Source organism: Chiloscyllium plagiosum, chromosome 2, assembly GCF_004010195.1.
Source record: "Chiloscyllium plagiosum isolate BGI_BamShark_2017 chromosome 2, ASM401019v2, whole genome shotgun sequence".
Classification (NCBI taxonomy): Eukaryota; Metazoa; Chordata; class Chondrichthyes; order Orectolobiformes; family Hemiscylliidae; genus Chiloscyllium; species Chiloscyllium plagiosum.
The window spans coordinates 116283222-116303282 of record NC_057711.1 but is presented as its reverse complement, the minus strand read 5'-3'; the positions used below and the strand labels follow the sequence as shown (position 1 = coordinate 116303282).

The 20061-nt window shown below is 42.1% G+C and overlaps 1 protein-coding gene across 2 annotated transcripts in view; it reads left to right on the top strand.

Annotated features, from left to right (window-relative positions):
- Positions 1–20061, top strand: part of fam189a2 (family with sequence similarity 189 member A2) — a 126732-nt gene that overhangs the window by 61842 nt on the left and 44829 nt on the right. For both annotated transcript variants that reach the window (XM_043716853.1, XM_043716843.1), the window contains exon 3: positions 4675–4785. In XM_043716853.1, coding sequence (XP_043572788.1) covers positions 4675–4785 — 111 coding nt within the window. The remainder of the gene's footprint in view (positions 1–4674; positions 4786–20061) is intronic.

The following is a 20061-nucleotide window of genomic DNA, read 5'->3' as shown; positions in this document are numbered from 1 at the left end:
AAGCATGAAATCTTAGTGCAAATCCCTCCAAAAATGTCATTGTAACTTGCACTTAATAAAATGAATGTACAATTCAGCCCATTGTATATCCCTTCCTAAAAGCTTTAATTAGTTAACAAGGGAACAGAAATTCAAGAAGTGGGTACAATGATGGAGGAGATTGCTGAATGAGGGCACAACATGGATATGGAGGGACTTAGTGACATTGATTTGGGTAAGTAATATTATTCTGTGAATGTATTTTCTAACCACACATTAGCTAGCTACTGGTGTGATGAATCAATCCTTCATTGTGTTAGCAGTCAGTAATATATATCATTGCTGAGATGACGAACGACCCAATTCGGTGTCCAAGACTGAGGCTTTATCCCTAGCCATGATTTAAAATAGTATTTCCTTATTATTATTAATTCCTTCTCCCATAATCTGTTATTTTGACCTTGTCTGTTCCTAAGCCAGTTACTGTGTATCATAGATTTTCATTAAGATGAGAAGCTAGATGCTTCCACAAATATTGAAATATTGTGTCTAGTCCATTACGTCTGTGACCTACATCTGTCAAAGTTTATATATGTTCGTCCCTGTCTCAGTGTCTCTGTATCTGAGTATCTTGTTCATATCTCTGACTGTGTGTTTATGTGTGAATACTTTTGAATGTATGCTGTGTTTGTATATATGGGCCTGTATTATCTGTTTTGGTGCATGTATGTGTGTTGTGTATATGTGCCCATCGTATATGCATACATCTGAAAATATATTTATAAACACACACACACACACACACACACACACACACACACACACACACACACACACACACACACACGTACGTTTGTGTGTGCTGGGTTGTTGGTTTTGTTTGGAAGTATTCCCCTATTAGATTAGATTACAGAGTGTGGAAACAGGCCCTTCGGCCCAACAAGTCCACACCGACCCGCCGAAGCGCAACCCACCCATACGCTTACATTTACCCCTTACCTAACACTACGGGCAATTTAGCATGGCCAATTCACCTGACCTGCACATCTTTGGACTGTGGGAGGAAACCGGAGCACCCGGAGGAAACCCACGCAGACACGGGTAGAACGTGCAAACTCCACACAGTCAGTCGCCTGAGGCGGGAATTGAACCCGGGTCTCCGGCGCTGTGAGGCAGCAGTGCTAACCACTGTGCCACCGTGCCGCCCACCCGGAAGTCGAGAAGAGAGCACCTCCCAGTCTGGATTGAATTCGATGATCAAATGACTGTGGTTCAGATCAGGACAAAGGGTTGATGGTAATAGCTGTCAGTGACCATTGACATGCTGACAGTCAGTTTGAAATTCTGATGGTTATCATTTGTGATGAGACGATAAATGTGCATTTAACCAATGCTTAGGACAGCTGCTCCTCAGAAAGATGGATAGGTGCTAGGAAAACTAGGGGCTGCAATCAGAGTATGAAAATGTATGTATGCATTAAGTATGTCTAAACTGTTTATCAAGTTATGATGCATTTACTCCAAACATTCTCTCAATATATATTATCAATTTTATCTGCTGGGAATGTCAACAGTTCTGATTATAATGGATGCAAAAGCAGAGCATTTGGAAATACTGTTATCATTTGGCCATGCTATTACCAACCAGAGTCAGCACAACTTCCTGAAAGGGAAATCATGCCTGACTAATTTGTTAGAATTATTTGAGCAAGTAACAAGCAGTATAGATAAAGGAGAGTCATTAGATGTAATATATTTGATTTTGAAAAGGTATCTAAAAAGGTACATAGAACGTTACAGCCCTCAACGTTATGCCAACCTGCAAAATTAATCTGATGCCCATCTAACCTACACTGTTCCATTATTATCCATATGTAGGTCCAATGCCCATTTAAATGCCCTTATTGTTGCACGTCTACTACTGTTACAGGCATGCCATTCCATGCACCTACTATTCTGAGTAATGCACATTAGGTAGTGCACATAAAGCCCCTAATTAAAGTAAAAACCCATGGTGTTAGAGGAAGTGTATTGGCATAGGTAGAAAATGGGCTAACTACTAGAAGACAGAGTTGGAAAAAGAGGAACATGTTTTGGATGGAAGCCTGTAACTAGTGGAGCATCAAAGGAATCGGTGCTGGGGCTACACTTATTTGCAATATATATGAATGATTTAGATGAAGGATGTGAGTGTACTGTCACTTGGTTTGCAGATGACACTAAAATAGGTGGGAAGACAAGTGGTGAGGATGCTACAGAAAGTGTACAGAGGATAAGCAAGTGATGGAGTGAGTGGGCAAGAACTTAGCTGTGGAATATAATGAAGACAATGTGACGTTAGATTAGATTTCGTACAGTGTGGGCCCTTTGGCCCAACAAGTCCACAGAGTAACCCACCCAGACCCATTCCCCCCGCAAATTTACTAATGCACCTAACGCTATGGGCAATTTAGCATGGCCAATCCACCTAACGTGGGCCTCCCACAGTCCAAAGATGTGCAGGTCAGGTGAATTGGCCATACTAAATTGCCCATAGTGTTAGGTGCATTAGTCAGAGGGAAATGGGTCTGGATGGGTTACTCTTTGGAGGGTCGGTATGGACTTGTTGGGCGAAAGGGCCTGTTTTCGCACTGTAGGGAATCTAATGTAATCTAATAATCTAATCTTTGGACTGTGGGAGGAAACCGGAGCACCCGGAGAAAACCTATGCAGACATGGGGCGAATGTGCAAACTCCACACAGACAGACATCCGAGGCAGGGATCGAACCTGGGTACCTGATGCTGTGAGGCTGCAGTGCTAACCACTGAGCCAACGGGCTGCCCACGTTATGGTTATGTAATAACCTTTTCTTATATCAATAAGATTATAGGAAACTATATGTTATTTAATTGAGAAAGGACTTCAGAAAGCTGAGCTCAGAGACATTTGGCATTCCTAGTGCATAAATCACAAAAAGCTAGCATCCAAGTTCAGTAGGTAATAGGGAAGGCAAATGAGATGTTGGCTTTTTTCCAAAGGGAATGGAGTGTAAAATTTGTGGTGTGGAAACCAGCAGCATTGCCTATTTGGAGATTGAACCCATGACATTGACAGTATTAGCAGAAAAGACAGGGTAGATAAGGATAAACTATTTGTACTGACTGGGGTTTCTAGAACTAGGGGCCTCAATCTAACAATTAGGGCCAGACTGTTCAGGAAATATGAAGCACTTCTAAATATGAAGGGTGGTAGATGTTTGGAGCTCTCGTCCACAAACACCAGTTGATACAGGATTAGCTGTTAGTCTTAAATCTGATGGGTGCATATTCATTAAGCAAAGGTATTAGGGATATGGGCCAAAGGAAGGTATTTGGAGTTTGGCCTTCGATGAGCCATGATCTTATTGAATGGTAGCAGAACAAGCTGGAGATGCAGAACAGGCCCATTCCTGTTTCCTAAAATAGATAAGTCTTGCTAAAACTATATAAGGCACTAATTAGACCACAACTAGAATATTGTTTTGGTCCCCTTACCTCAGGAAGGATATATTGGCATTGGAGGCAGTCCAGAGAAAGTTCACTACTAGGTATGGACTGACTCTCTTATGTGGAGAGGTTGAGTGAGTTGGGTTTCGAATAATGACAGGTGATCTTATTGGAACATTAAGGATTCTTAGGAGATTTGACAGGATAGAAATGGGGAGGTTGGTTCCCCTTGTGGAAGAGTCCAGAACGAGAGGACATAGTCTCTGGGTTCGGGGTTGTCCATTTAAGACAGGAATAGAAAGGAACTTCTCTGAAGCTTCTGAAACTGTAGAATTCTCTATCAAAGAGAAGTGTGGAAATTATGTCCTTAACTCTGTTCAAGGCTGAGGCATATTTTTAATCCCATGATTCTCTCATTGATTATGTGGAAAAAACAAGAAGGTGTAGGTGAGGATTATCAGATCAGCTATGATCTCACAAAATGTCAGCGCAGACTTGATGGGCCAGATAGTCTACTTCTGCTCCAATGTTTTATAGTCTTAGAGCCTATGGTCAGCATCTGGCTTTTCCTCATTGCCCCAACTCTCATGTTTATCCATTACTAATTTGTCTTAAAAGTTTCTATGCTATTTGCCTCAACTGTGCCTTGGTGTAGCAAGTTCTCACCATTCACTCGGCAGAGAAATGTCTCCTGAATTTCTCATTGGAATTAATAGTTATTCATTTTTGGCTGGCGTTGCTGGCTGGGCTAGCAATACCCTGCAGAGGGTATTGGTGAGTTGCCTTCTTGATCCGTTGCAGTAAGTAGACCCACAATACTGCTAGGGAGAGTCTTCCAGGATGTTGACCCAGTGCCCCTGAAGTAACAGTGTTATATTTCCAATTCAGGATGGTGAGTAGCTTGGAGGGTATCTTAATGGTTCTTCTCGATGGAAGTGGTCATGGCTTTGGAAGATGTTGTCGAAGGAGCTTTGGTGAATTGTTAACCTGAAATTTATGACTCTTAGTTCTGGTTTTTCCCCACAATTGGAAACATGATCTATATTCCCACTATTTCTGAGCTTGTAAAGATGTTTAGCAGTCTCCACTGTTGAAATGTAGAGTGCCCATCCTGCTGTTCTCTTGCAGACAGCTGTCCCCCTTACTGAAATATGTGAACTTCTGAATTGTTTTGTGTGAGAATGATGATGGAGAAGCCCTTTGTTCATTGATGTCTTCTCTTGTTCCAGGTAAACCTGTTCATCCTACTGTCCGTTGTCTGTGTCCTGCTGAACTTGGCTGGATTCGTTCTCTCATGCCAGAGCGCTCAGTTTGTGTCTGGCATCGTGGACTGTGAGCTGGTGAGTGTGATAGAGTTGATATTCTTATTGATTAGCAATAGAGTGGCGGTTGAGGTTGATGATGACAGACTTTGCTAACAGAATCAGCTATTTGGAATTATGTGAATTGTTAAAGTTTACCTTTGAAGAACTAGAAGTTGTCTTCGTAGTTAGCAATTGTCTGATTCCTCCATCAATCGTAGACCAAGCATAGAATTACATTGCACAGGAGACCATTCAGCCCATCTTGCCTGGGCTGCTGATTATGTTACACAGTAGCCTCCTCTGTTCCTACATAAACATTTCAGCACATCCTTCCATTATTTTATCTCTCACATGTTTAACTTTGAAAGAGTTATTCAATCTGTCCCACTCCCCAGCTTGTTTCCCATAGCTCCATATGTTCTGTTTGAAAGTTACTTCCACTGCCCTCTCAGGCACTGTATTCCAGACTTCACAACTCATTGCATGAAAAAGAATTCCCCTTTTTTGTATCAGTTATCTTTACTCTGTTCTTTGTTTACCAATGCTCCTGGAAGTCGACACAGTTCCATGTTTACAATACCAAAATTCAACATGATTTCAAATACATCTATTACAACACAAATATATCTAAGGGTGGGATGGTGGCACAGTGACTCAATGGTTAGCACTGCTGCCTTACTGTGCCAGGGACCCCTTAGGTGACTGTATGGAGTTTGCACATTCTTCCCGTGTGTGTGTGTGGGTTTCCTCTGAGTGCTCCAGTTTCCTCCCACAGTCCGAAAATGTGCATGCGAGGTGGAATGACCATGTTAAATGGCCCATAGTATCTAGGGATGTGTTGGCCATGGGAAATGCAGGGTTGTGGGGATAATGGTAGGGGAGTGGGTCTGAGTGGGATGCTCTTCAGAGGGTCAGTGTGGACTCAATGGGCTGAATGGTCTGCTTTCACACTGTCAGGATTGTATGATTCTATTATATCTTCCCTTAAACTTTGAAAGAAAACCAGGATCAATCCACATGAGTGCTGAACAAAAGGAGAGGGATTGAATGATTTTTTTTTAGCAGGATATTAAGCCATTTTGCTCACATCTTTCTACTTGTGTCATGTCATCCATTGATTCTAATTGAGAGTGGGTGGCATGTTTCATCTCGGGAAGTCCTACTGTAGTTAACACTGGCTTTCTGTGAAGGAGGTGATTAATCTATCTCCAGTTTTCTATTTGTGACTCCTACCTTTAAAGAATGTGACAAGCTTTGCATATTACAATACACTTTCATAATCTCACAATGTCTCAAGGTGTTTCACCACCAAAGGAGGACATTTTGAAGTGTAGTGACTTTACACACAGCAAGATCCCACAAACAGCATTGTACAAAAGATCAAATAATGTGTTTATTTGTGATGTGGCTTGGCCCAAGTATTCACGGAGAACTGCCTTGCTCTCCTTTGAAGTAGTGCAATGGAACCTTTTTATTTGCGAGGGCAGAACTGGCCTTTGTTTTAACCTTGAAATAGATAAATGAGAGGTTTGATGCCTGGTCCAAAGATTACATTTTATACTAAAATCAGCCCTCTTTCATCCTTTGCTGGTGTCACCATCAAGACTTCTCACTAGGAGCATACCGTCACAGAACTACTTTTCCTTTTGAACAGAATGTGATCTTGAGAGTGCTTGTTAATGACTCATCCATTCTTTTAGTAAGAGTTCCAAACTGGAGCGAGCACTGCCTCTAACCACGTACTTTTAGATGCATAAGCTCAATGTGAGAGGCTTCATGACTCCTGCAAAAACTAAAAATATATCAAGTGTTTTAGAACGCCTGTCCCTGGGGAGGAAGAGAACAGGATTTGAACTCTGCTACACCTCGTAAGGTTTTACTTGACATTACAACAACTTGCATTTATTGTATTTCCTTTGACATCTTAGAGCATTTCTATATATTTCACAGCAGCAGCATCAAATAACATTTGACACCTAAGCCACAAAATGTAATATTAGGCCATATAGGGGAGGTGTTGGCTTAGTTGTAATCTAGAGATGCAGGTCATGTTCTGGGTACCTGGGTTCGAATCCCACCATGGCAGATAGTGGAATTTGAATTCAGTAAAAAAAAAAATCTGGAATTAAGAATCTAATTGTTGATTCACTTTTGCCCAATAGGAAAGGAGACTTTCTTCCTTACCTGGTCTGGCCTACATGTGACTCCAGACCCACAACAAAGTGGTTGATGCTTAACTGCCCTCTAGCCAATTAGTGATGGGCAGTGAACGCTGACCCAGCCTCACCCCGTGAATGAGTGAAACAAAAAGTGACTAAAAATTTCTTCAGGAGGTTGGTTTTAGGGAGTAACAGACATTGAGGACATTTGTGGGATATTCCAGAGTTTATGGAGTCAGTCGGTGAAGCCACTTCAACCAGTGGCAGAGTGATTAAAATCCGGGATGAGCAAGAGACCAGAATTAGGGGAGCACAAAGATATTAAAGGGAAGTGCGATGGGATGAGATATAAAGAGCAAGTCCATTGACGAGCTTGCAGACAAGAAGTGAAATTTAAAATGGAAGTACTATCAGACTGGGAGCCTTTGTAAGCCAAAGGATTTGGAATCACAATGGGCATTGTTTTCTGGTTGACGTTTGTTTTGTCACAAATTGAATGCTGTAGGGAAATTGGTCAGTGCTGGAGAAACTCAGCAGGTCTGACAGCATCTGGAGAAAACATTCACTCTAGTTCTCTCTCCTGAGATGCTGCCAAACTTGATCAATTTCTTCAGCACTTCTAAAATTTCAGATCTTCAGCATCGCAGTATTTTGCTTTTGTTAAAATAGATCGGAGAATGGCATTGCTGTTTCATGAATGGTCCCAGTCGACCTTTGGGGGAAATGTACCACCCGGCTTTTTCACCTTTGGGACTTCAGTTGGAGTCTTTCATCAGTAAATGCCCATTCCTTCCTCCTGCATAGGGAACAGTAAAAGTCACAATGAAATGCAGAGCATCCTACAAGCATTGTGCTTCACCGCACTCTGTTCTCGCTGTAATCACAATGAAACCTAGGAATGCAGGCATTAACACCATCTGCAACATAACTCCTCAGTCAGAGCCATCAAACTCCAGATATTTGACCTCACGGTCACCTCCGGTGAACAACTGTTATCCCAAATCTCGGAGTGTGCTCACAGCTGTTTGACAGGCGTGTGTGTGTGTAGCACCCACACAGTTGCTGATAGATCTGAGCACAGAATATAAATCTTCTCAACCTCACTAAATTCACCTCAGTTTAAAAACTAGGTTCTGCATTGCAGACAAAGGATTTTTGAACGAAGTGTAGTATTTGAAATTTAAACTTAAAAACATTCCTGTGGCAAAATACACTATCTCTTTACATCACAGCCAATGACGGGATGGAGAGAGAAACACAGTAAACACTTTATACACAGCAAGATCCCACTGACCACACCTTCTGTTCTTCTTTATAATATTGATTTAGGGATAAATATTGTTTAGGAAATTAGGAAGAGCTCAGTCACTCTTCCTTAAACTAATAGGTATTGTGCAGGACTCTGGGACAAACTCTTTTCCTTTTTTTCTTTGAAATAGAGACCATGGATTATTTAACATTCAACTTAATATTTAATTTATCAGCCCCAGTAACTCCTTTACAGACATCTTGCCTGTACCAATGAATAAATTCTGAGTTTGAGGAGAAGTATGAAATGAGTCTCGTGTAGTTTATCAGGCAATGAAAAATAGTTAGTCAGACATTCAGCTTAATATAATCAGTGTAGAATTGTTTTTAAAGGTCCTTACACGGGGATTCCATACAGAGTATCAATTCCCTTATAGGTTAGTCGTCATTTGTCAATTTGATTTGCTTTTAATAATGGGGCGGCACAGTGGATAGCACTGCTGCCTCAGGCGACTCTCTGTGCGGAGTTTGCACATTCTCTCCGTGTCTGCGTGGGTTTCCTCCGGGTGCTCCGGTTTCCTCCCACAATCCAAAAATGTGCAGGTTAAGTGAATTGGCCATTCTAAATTGCTCATAGTGTTAGGTGAAGAGGTAAATGTAGGGTAATGGGTCTGGATGGGTTGTGCTTTGGCAGGTTGGTGTGGACTTGTTGGGCCGAAGGGCCTGTTTCCATACTGTTAGTAATCTAGTCTTAACTAAGGTTGTTGTTAATATCACTCTGCCACTTTTAAGATCCAGTAAGAATCTATGAAGCTACAAAAGTGGAACTTAAGAAATACTTTGCAGAATTAAGAGACTGTGGCACAGGTGAAAGCCTTCCACACCTTTTATAATTGTATGTCATTCTGTGAGATCATCCGAAGTACTTTTATACATCTCAAAGCTTGTTAAGTTTTTGTGAACAAAAATCCATTGCCCTCCAATTTAAAGTTAACAATTAATTCCGAATCAGTTGCCATTTGTCAAGGAGAGTTCCAAAACTTTTATCACCATTTATGTGTGACAAGTTTCTGAATTTCATTCCTAAAAGACCATAATACATAGGAGCAGAATTAGGCCATTTGGCCCATTGACACTGCTCTGCCATTTGATCATGGCTGATATGTTCCTCAACCCCATTCTCCTACCTTCTCCCCATTACCCTTGATCCCTTTACTAATGAAGAACCAATCTATCTCTGTCTTAAATATACTCTATGACTTGGCCTCCACAGCCTTCCGCAGCAATGAGTTCCAAAGAATAACCAGCCTCTGGCTGAAGAGATTCTTCCTCATATCAGTTCTCAAGGGTCGTTCCTTCAATCTGAGGCTGTGCCCTACTAGTGGAAACATCTTCTCCATTTCCATTCTATCCAGGCCTCTCAGTATTCTGGAAATTTCAATGAGATTCACCCATATCCTTCTAGACTCCATCAAGTACAGATCCACAGTCCTCAACTGCTCCTCATAAGATGAGCCCTTTATACCTGGGCAATTCTTGTAAACCTCCTCTAAACTCCTTCCAACACCACCATATCCTTTCTAATATATAAGGCCCTAAACCATTCGCAGTGTTCTAAATGAGGTCTGACCAAAGCCTTTTACAGCCTCAGAATTACATTCCTGTTCTTGTATTCTAGCCCTCTTGAAATGAAAGCTAACGTTGCATTTGCTTTCCCAACTGCCATCTGAACCTGCATGTTAACCTTAAGAGAATCCTGAGCTAGAACTCCTAAGTACCTTTGTCCTTCAGATTTCTGAAGCCTTTTCTCCATTTAGAAAGTAGACTTGTCTCTATTCTTCCTACCAAAGTGCATGCCCTCACACTTTCCCACATTATATTCCATGTACCATTTCTTTGCCTACTCTCCTAGCCTGTCCAAGTCTTTCTGCAGCCTCCCCACTTCCTCAAGCAGGACTACCTGCCCCTCCATCTATCTTTCTGTCTTCTGAAAATTTAACAACAGTGCCCTCAGTTCCTTCACCTAGATTACTCATGTTAATGTTAATGTAAATGTTGTTCTGCTATAATGCATGTTTCGTCGATGCAAATTCGCTGTAATGCGATTGATGAATAGGGGACTGTTTTTAATGTGTGAACTTTTAACACATGTTGGCTATAGCACGATTGCTTCACCAACACTTTAAGTGCTGTCCGTATTGCATAATTCTTGCAGGGTCGCACAAGAATGGTGACTATTGCGCTACAAAAGAAATGACTGTAGTTGTCAGACCCAATATTGACTTCTGTTGAACTCCACTAATCATTGGCTGCCATCCTGAAAAAGACCCCTTTATGCCCACTCTCTGCCTTCTGCCAATCAGCCAATCCTCGACCCATGCCAGTACCATGTCCTAACGCCATCTTAGTTAAGAGCTTCCTATGTGGCACCTTGTCAAAGACCTTCTGGAAATCCGAATAGATCACGTCTTCTGGCTCTTCTTTGTCTAAGTTGCTTGCTACCTCCTCAAAGAATTCCAACAGATTTGTCAGGCTTGACTTCCCCTTGAGAAAGCCATGCTAACTCAGCCCTATTTTATCATACACTTCCATGTACTCCGCAATCTCATCCATTCACAATGGACTCCCCTCTAACTTTCTCATAGTTTCCTGTCTTCTGCCTCCCTCCCTCCCTAAACAGGGGTGTTACATTTGCCATTTTACATTCCTCTGGGAGCTTCCCTGATTCCAGTGATTCTTGAAAGATCACCACCAATATCTCCACAATCTCCTCAGCTGTCTCCTTCAAAACTCTGTGAGGTAGTCCATTTGGGAGAAAGTGAGGACAGTAGATGCTGGAGATTAGAGTCACACTCTTCGACTTTAATCCATCTGGTCTCCTTGATTTATCCACCTCAGACCTTTCCCCAGTACCTTCTCCTTAGTGATGACCAATGCATTCACCTGACACTCTTGAAGATCTAGTATGCTGTTGGTGTCTTCCCCTGTGAAGACTGATGCCAAAATACTGATTCAGTTCCTCCACCGTTTCTTTGTTCCCCATTACTACTTCTCCAGCCTCATTTTACAGTGGTCCAATGTCCACTCATGCCTCTTTTACGTATATATATCTAAAACATTCTTGCAATTTTCTTCAATAATACTAGCTAGCTTACCCTCATATTTATTCCCCTCTGTTACTAGTCTTGTAGTTATCCTTTGCTTGTTTCTAAAGACTTCTCTATCCTCTGGCTTCCTGTTAATCTTCACCACGTTTTATGTTGTTCTTTTGCTTTCATATTGTCTTGACCTCTTTGACAGCCATGGTTACCTTATTCTCCCCTTAGTATGTTTCTTCTTTCTTGGGATGAATTTCTGCTGTGCTCACAGAATTATCCCCAGAAATTTCTGCCATTGCTATTCCACCATTTTCCATGCTAGGCCTCCCTTCCAATCTACTCTGGCCAGCTCCACACTTATATGAGGGAGTTTACTCAATTTTAATACCGTTACGTATTATTCAAACTTCTCCCTGTCAAACTACAGGATAAATTCTATCATATTATGGTCACTTTCCTCTAGGGGTTCCTTCCCCTTCACTTCCCTAATCTACGTCTGCCTCATTACACATCGCCAAATCCAGAGTTGCCTATTTCCTAGTGGGCTGTACCACAAGCTGCTCCAAAAAAACTGCAGACATCTTGTAGACACTCCACGAATGCCTTTCCTTGGGATCTGCTACCAAACTGATTTTCCCAGTCCAACTACATATTGAAGACCCCACAATTATTGTTAATAGCACCTTTCTTAAATGCTTTTTCTATTTCTTAATTTATTTTCTTCCCTACATCCTGACCACTGCTAGGAGGCCTGTACACACCTCCCGTTAGGCTCATTTTGGCTTTGCAGTTCCTCGACTCTACCCACATAGTTTCTACACCTTCCAAGTCTATATCGCTTCTTGCTGCTGCTTTAATTTCATTTCTTACTGACAAGGCAGCCTTACCCACCCCTGCCCATCTACCTGCACTTTCGATATTCCTGTGATGTTTGGTTTCCAGTCCGGATCCCCTTGTAGCCACATCTCTGCGATACCCTCAACATTGTACCTGTTAATTTCATTAACCTTGTTTCATTTGCTGCATGCATCTAAGTACAACACACTCTGTCTTGCAGTGACTGCCCCTTCTTTGGAGTTGTGCCTGAAGTTAGATTCCTGACGCTTTCCACACTGTCTATCCTATTACTTGTTCGGGAAATCTTAAGAAGTTCTGAGCTCTCCTCACCCTTTTAACATTAGAGTCATAGAGATGTACATCATGGAAACAGACCTTTCGGTCCAACCCGTCCATGCCGACCAGATATCCCAACCCAATCTAGTCCCACCTGCCAGCACCCGGCCCATATCCCTCCAAACCCTTCCTATTCATATACCCATCCAAATGCCTCTTAAATGTTGCAATTGTACCAGCCTCCACCACTTCCTCTGGCAGCCTAACGGGAGGTGTGTACAGGCCTCCTAGCAGTGGTCAGGATGTAGGGAAGAAAATAAATTAAGAAATAGAAAAAGCATTTAAGAAAGGTGCTATTAACAATAATTGTGGGGTCTTCCATACACAAACCACCCTCTGTGTGAAAACGTTGCCCCTTCTGTCTCTCTTATATCTTTCCCCTCTCACCCTAAACCTATGCCCTCTAGTTCTGGACTCCCCGACCCCAGGGAAAAGACTTTGTCTATTTACCCTATGCATGCCCCTCATAATTTTGTAAACCTCTATAAGGTCACCCCTCAGCCTCCGATGCTCCAAGGGAAAACAGCCCCAGCCTGTTCAGCTTCTCCCTGTAGCTCAAATCCTCCAACCCTGGCAACATCCCCGTAAATCTTTTCTGAACCCTTTCAAGTTCCACAACATTTTTCCGATAGGAAGGAGACCAGAATTGCATGCAATATTCCAATATGGCCTAACCAATGTCCTGTACAGCCGCAACATGACCTCCCAACTCCTGTACTCAATACTCTGACCAATAAAGGAAAGCATACCGGACGCCTTCTTCACTATCCTAGCTACCTGCGACTCCACTTTCAAGGAGCTATGAATCTGCACTCCAAGGTCTCTTTGTTCAGCAACACTCCCGAGGACCTTACCATTAAGTGTATAAGTCCTGCTAAGATTTGCTTTCGCAAAATGCAGCACCTCGCATTTATCTGAATTAAGCTCCATCTGCCACTTCTCAGCCCATTGGCCCATCTGGTCAAAATCCTGTTGTAATTTGAAGTAACCATCTTCACTGTCCACTACACCTCCAATTTTGGTGTCATCTGCAAACTTACTAACTGTACCTCTTATGCTCGCATCCAAATCATTTATGTAAATGACAAAAAGTAGAGGACCCAGCACCGATCCTTCTCCATAATTTTCCGTGCAACTGAAAGGTCTGGCACTAAATTTTAGAATTAGTGCTACAATCCCCAGCCAGTAGAAATAGCTTCTCTCTACTATACATTCTGCAAATTTCGCACAAACCTTGATGAAATTATCACTCAACTTTCTAAATTCCAGTGAATATGACACATGCAAATACTGTGCAACACTCCTTTGAACATAACCCTTGGAGCCCAGGTATCATTCTAATACATCTACACAACACCCACTCTAAACCAAGAACTGTTTTCGTGGGAAAGCAACGGGAAATGGGGGAAAGGAGACAGTAGCTTGGTATTAATGTTATTGAACACAGGTTCAAATCCCATCACAACAGCTGAAGGAATTTCAATTGAACTAATAAATCTGCAATATTAAACTCATCTCATTAATGATGACTGTGACGGATATTGTCATAAAACCCCATCTGGTTCATCAATGTCCTTTGGGGAAGAAACTCCGCCATTCTTACCTGGTCTGGCTTACATGTGACTTCAGATGCATGGTAATATGGCTGAGAGTCTTAGCTGCCTGCTGAAATGGACCGAGCAAAGCCATTCAGTTCAAGGGCAATTAGAGTTGGGCTAAAAAAATACCGGTCTTGTCAGTGATGCCTACAAACACTGAAAGAATAAAGAAAGCGTTGGGTAACTCTTTCAGGGATCCGATGCAGACATGAATGTCCTCTGTCATTCTGTGATTGTAGTTGACAAAATATTTGCAAAAAACGTTTTCTGATTCTTCTGGGATCTTGGTCAAAATCTATTTAATCAGTGCAAAGAGTAATTTAAACTCTTCAGGAGCTGGGACTTGACTTAAACGATAATCTTGGGATGCAGAATTGTAAGAGACAACAGTAAGAAGGTCAGAAAGCATCCAACAGTATAATGAATAATCCTTCATGGGAGACGTATGTGTCAAAACCTTTATCAAAATTGATGAAAGCAATATAATTGGATTTTTCTGAGCTGTATAATGTTCTGTATTGTCATTAAAGACAAAATCTTCTCCAGAAGTAAATCAGAGATGCTTCTCTCTGATGCATTCATTTCGCCAACGCATAGGTAATAAATAATGCGTGTGCATAATTTTACATTGACATTATGTTAAATGGTGTAATTTCACATAAGGTATGCTGAGTAGATATAAAATGGAAAAAATTATACTTGCGAATGAGAAATAGAATCCACTGTGAAAAATGATGGACATTATGTGTGCACATGCACAGATCAAGATATCTGCACACACGCGCGCGCGCACACTCACACACACACGTTGCAAATTGCCCATGCATTAAGACAGTAGGCCACCTTGTGATAAGCCCCATTAAGAAAATGCGTATTTACTCTCAAATATCTTGAGGTATAGTTCATGGTGCAGTGAGGACCACAGGATGTCTGACACTTCTGTAAATGATTGAAAAACAAAGAGAGGAATGACAGCGAAGGAAATGGAACACATTTGAATCAAATTGGGCACAGAAAGAAATGAAAAGAGGGATGGAAAGATTGAACCAAGAACAAAAACAGAAAAAGTAACATGTAAAATATTAGGAGTTTATTTTTTATACATTCATGAAGAGCCATTCACTTTTTGCAGGGATAATCACTTTCTGAGCTAGGGAATAGACATTACTTAACAATAACCATTGAATAAGGAGGCCATGAGACCAGTTGTCCTTGTGCTGGCTCTCTGCAAGAGCAACTGGCCGAGTATCACACTCTTGCCTTTCTTGTAAAATTTTCCTTTTCACAAAGCGATTCAAGCCCTCGATTGAACCCACCATCAGCACATCCTCAGGCAGTAAATGCCAGATCCTAACCACTCACTGCATAAATCTATTCTTCCTTGTGTGGCTATTCCTTTTTCCAGTCACCTTGCATTTGTGTTCTTTAGTTCTCATTCCTTCCATCAATCTCTGTCCAAACTCTCCGTGAGTTTGTACATCTTGATAAACCTCCTCTTAATCGTCTCCAATCTTCCTTCTGCTTGGGACCAATTTCATGAATCTTTTCTGCATCCTCTGTAATGGTTTCACATCTCTCCTAAAGTCTGATGGCCAGAACAGCATGTAATACTCCAGCTAAGGGCAAAATGGTGTTTGATACAGGTTTAACATAACTTCTTGATCTTATTGTATGCTTCTATTAGTAACATCTTGCAAATAAAGTTGTATGCTTTATTAACTACTCTCTCCACTTGTCCTGCTGCTTTTAATGATTTATGTGCATATACAAGCGGGTCCCTGTGCTCATCTAACTACTTTATTTTGCATGGTGTCTCTGTACTCTCCCTACGAAAATGAATCACTTCACGCTTCTCTCTCAAATTTCATCTGCCATTTTTCCACCCATTCCACCACGTTGTCTATGACATTTTGAAGTTCTATACTATACTTCGATCAGCTCACAGTATGTCCATTTGGAAGATTCCTTGAATCCCTAGTGTGGAAACAGGCCATTCAGCCCAACAAGTCCACACCGACCCCCCCCCCCAACCGCCGCCAGACAAGCATCCCACTCAGACCCATTCCCTATTATTCTACATTTACCCCTGACTAATGCACCTAACCTACACATCCTTGAACACTATGGGCAACTTAGGATGGTTAATTCACCTAACCTGCACATCTTTGGACTGTGGGAGGAACTGGGGAAACCCATGCAGACACAGGGAGAGTGTGCAAACTCCACACACAGAGTCGCCCGAGGCTGGAATTGAATCAAACCCAGGTCCCATGAAGCAGCAATGCTAACCATGTGCGGCCCTAAATTGGAGTAAATCAAGCAGCAAGTTCTAGATATTCGCAAACCACGGCATATCTCAAAATATCATTCAGCCTGTCCTTATTTTGCTGACTCTTCTAAAGTGCAGTTATGCTTATTATTGGCATTAATAACAGCTCTCTTTGCTGACATTTCATTACTGTTCCAGCAAGATGTGTGTCTCAATGGGGAAAATATTGATGGACATCGGAACAGGAGTAGGCCATTCAGCCCCTGAGCCTGTTCTGCCCTTCAGTGAGATTATGGGTGATCTGTGGCCTAATTCCATATACCTGCCTCTGGTCCATATTAATACTTCTGCATTACAAAAATTTATCTATCTTGGATTTAAACTTAACAAGTGAAGTTGGGAGTTGTCTTAATGCTTGAAGGAACGCAATGGTCATATCCTTCAATCATCTCAATACCGGATCATTGAAGGAGCAGCAACCACTGTAACAGTTTTTAAATGTGTGTCTGTTTTTAATGAAATTGGAGTTGCACAATGCTGGGAAACCTTGTTTTTGTACTGTGCATCTGCTTGGGCCAAAGACAGGTAACTTGAAGAATCATCCTGTCCCTAATCCTTCCCCATACTGCACTTGTGGTCCATGGTTCACGCACGGCATGTGTGTATTTAGGTCAGCTTTCCCTCATCTCAGTTAAACTTAATGGCTAAACATCTTCTGGCTGCATGTGAGTAGATCTGCAGCATACATATCCCAACAATATGGCAAGTGGGTACTTTCAACCCTGCATTCTTTGGACATAACCCGCAGTGCCTGTGTGAAATGGCTAAAGTTCAGATCAGTTCCTTTGTTCCTGCTGTGTTAAATTGAAAGAAAGAAAGAGTTATCTTTGCATTTGCATTATCATATGCTCTGTTTTTAGCCTCAGGCCATCCCAACATAATTGGCAGCTGAGGAAGCTGTTGGCCTGTCACTATTGGAGGGAAATCAGGCATGCAACTTGCACATAGCAGACTCCCACAAATAACAATGTGACAGCCGAGTAAGTGATTACTTTTTCTAATGCTGTTGGTTGAAGGGTAAATGCAGGCAGAGACACCAGGGAAGTCTCCTCTGTCCTCCTTGAAAATAGCACCATGGGATCTGTCCTGTCCAAGTGAGGGGCCAGGCAAACCTTCCAGTTGATATCACATCCAAAAAAAAGCATCTCTGATAGTGTGACATTCCTTCAGCCCTGCATGCCAGTGAGAATTAGCCGAGGATTTCAAAGGGTAGTCTCTGGAGTGGAGATTGAACTACCAACCACAAGTGACTGTGGCAAGGAAGGGAAGGTAGTGTGAGGGAATCTTAGATGACAAGAGATGTGGAACATCTAGTCAAGACGAAGCAGGGAGCTTACTTCAGGTTGAGGTAGCAAGGATCATACAGGGCTCTAGAATGTTATAAGGTAGCCAGGAAGGAACTGAAGAATGGACTTAGGAGAACTAGAAGGGGGCATGAAAAAGCCTTGGCCGGGAGGATGGCCAGAGTGAGGGCAGGGCAGATTAGCGATAGTGGAAAGAACTTGTTCCTAGAGTCAGAAGAGGTAAGGGGGTTCCTTAATGAATACTTTGCTTCAGTGTTCACTGATGAGATGGAACTTGTCATTTGTGAGGACAGTGTGAAGCAGGCTGATATGCTAGAACAGGTTGATGTTAAGGAGGAGGATGTGCTGGAAAGTTTGAAAAACATAAAGTTAGATAAGTCCCCTGGGTCAGATGGGATATACCCTAGGTTATTACAGGAAGCGAGGGAAGAAATTGCTGCACCTTTGGCAATGATCTTTGTGTTCTCACAGTCCAGATGATTGGAGGGTGGCTAATGTTATTCCCTTGTTCAAGAAAGGGAATAGGGATAATCCTCAGAATTACAGACCAGTCAGTTTTATGTCAGCAGTGGGCAAATTATTGGAGAGGATTCTGAGAGACAGGATTTAAGATTATTTGGAAAAGCATAGTTTGATTAGAGATAGTCAGCATGTATTTGTGAGGGGCAGTTCATGCCTCACAAGGCTTTTTGAATTCTTTGAGGATGTGACAAAACACATTGATGAAGGGAAAGCAGTGGATGTGGTGTATATGGATTTTAGCAAGACACTTGATAAGGATCCCCCGGTAGACTCATTCAGCAAATAAGGAGGCATAGAACACAGGGAAATTTCATGTCTGGATACAGATTTGGTTGGCTCATAGAAGACAGAAGGCTGTAGTAGATGGAAAGTATTCAGCCTTGAGCTCGCTGACCAGTGGTGTTCCATGGGGATCTGTTTTGGGACCACTGCTCTTTGTGATTTTTATAAATGACTTGGATGAGGAAAGGGAATGGTGGGCTAGTAAGTTTGCCGATGACAGACTGACTGGTGGAATTGTGGATAGAATGGAGGGCTGTTGTAGGTTGCAACGGGACATTGACAGGGTGCAGAGCTGGGCTGAGAAGTGGCAGATGGAGTTCAACTTGGAAAAATATGAAATGATTCATTTTGGAAGGTCAAATTTGAATTCAGATTACAGGGTTAAAGGCAGGAGTCTTGGCAGTGTAGAGATACAGAAAGATATTGGGGTCCATGTCCATAGATCCCTCAAAGTTGCCACCCAAGTTGATAGGGTTGTTAAGAAGGCATATGGTGTGCTGGCAATCATTAGCAAGTGGATTGAATTTAAGAACGGCAAGGTTATGTTGCAGTTCTATAAAGCCCTGCTTAGACCACACATGGAATATTCAGTGTTCAGTTCTGGTTGCCTCATTATAGGAAGAATGTGGAAGCTTTAGAGAGGGTACAGAGGAGATTTACCAGGATGCTGCCTGGAGTGGAGAGCATGTTTTATGAACAAAGGTTGAGGGAGCTAAGGCTTTTCTCATTGGATCAAAGAAGAATGAGAGGTGACCTGATAAAAGTGTATAAGACTTTGAGAGGCATAGATCGAGTGGATAACTAGAGACTTTTCCCAGGGTAGAAATGGCTGCCACAAGGGGGCATAATTTAAAGGTGATTAGAGGAAGGTTCTAGGAGAGATATCAGCGATAGGTTCTTTATGCAGAGAGCAGTGGCAGAAGAGTCAGATATATTAGGAACATTTAAACGATCCTTGGATAGGCGCATGGATGATAGTTTGATCTTAGAGTAGGGTAAAAGGTCAGCACAACACCAGGAGCCAAAGGGCCTGTACTGTGCTGTACTGTTCAATGTTCTAATTCTGACACTGATTCGCAATTCATGCTATTAGACGGTCTGGGTAGAGACTGCCTTAGCTCACTTGACAAAGGATTGTTCATTACAGTTGGGAGAGCAAGTTTTTTTTTATATATTCAGCCACAGGGAGTGGGCATCACTTGCTGAGCTAGCATTTAGTGTCCTTTCTCAATTGCCTTGCAGTAGGTGGTGCCTTCTTGAACTGCTGTAGTCCATGTGTTGTAGGAATACCCTCCATGCTATTAGGGAAGGAGTTCCAAAATTTTGATTCAGCGACAATAAAGGGCCTGACGGGATGTATCCTAGGATTATGTGGGAAGCAAGAGAGGAAATTGCAGAGCCGTTGGCAATGATCTTTTCGTCTTCACTGTCAACAGGGGTGGTACCAGGGGACTGGAGAGTGACGAATGTTTTGCCCCTGTTCAAAAAAGGGAATAGGGATAACCCCGGGAATTACAGGCCAGTTAGTCTTACTTCGGTGGTAGGCAAAGTAATGGAAAGGGTACTGAGAGATAGGATTTATGAGTATCTGGAAAAACA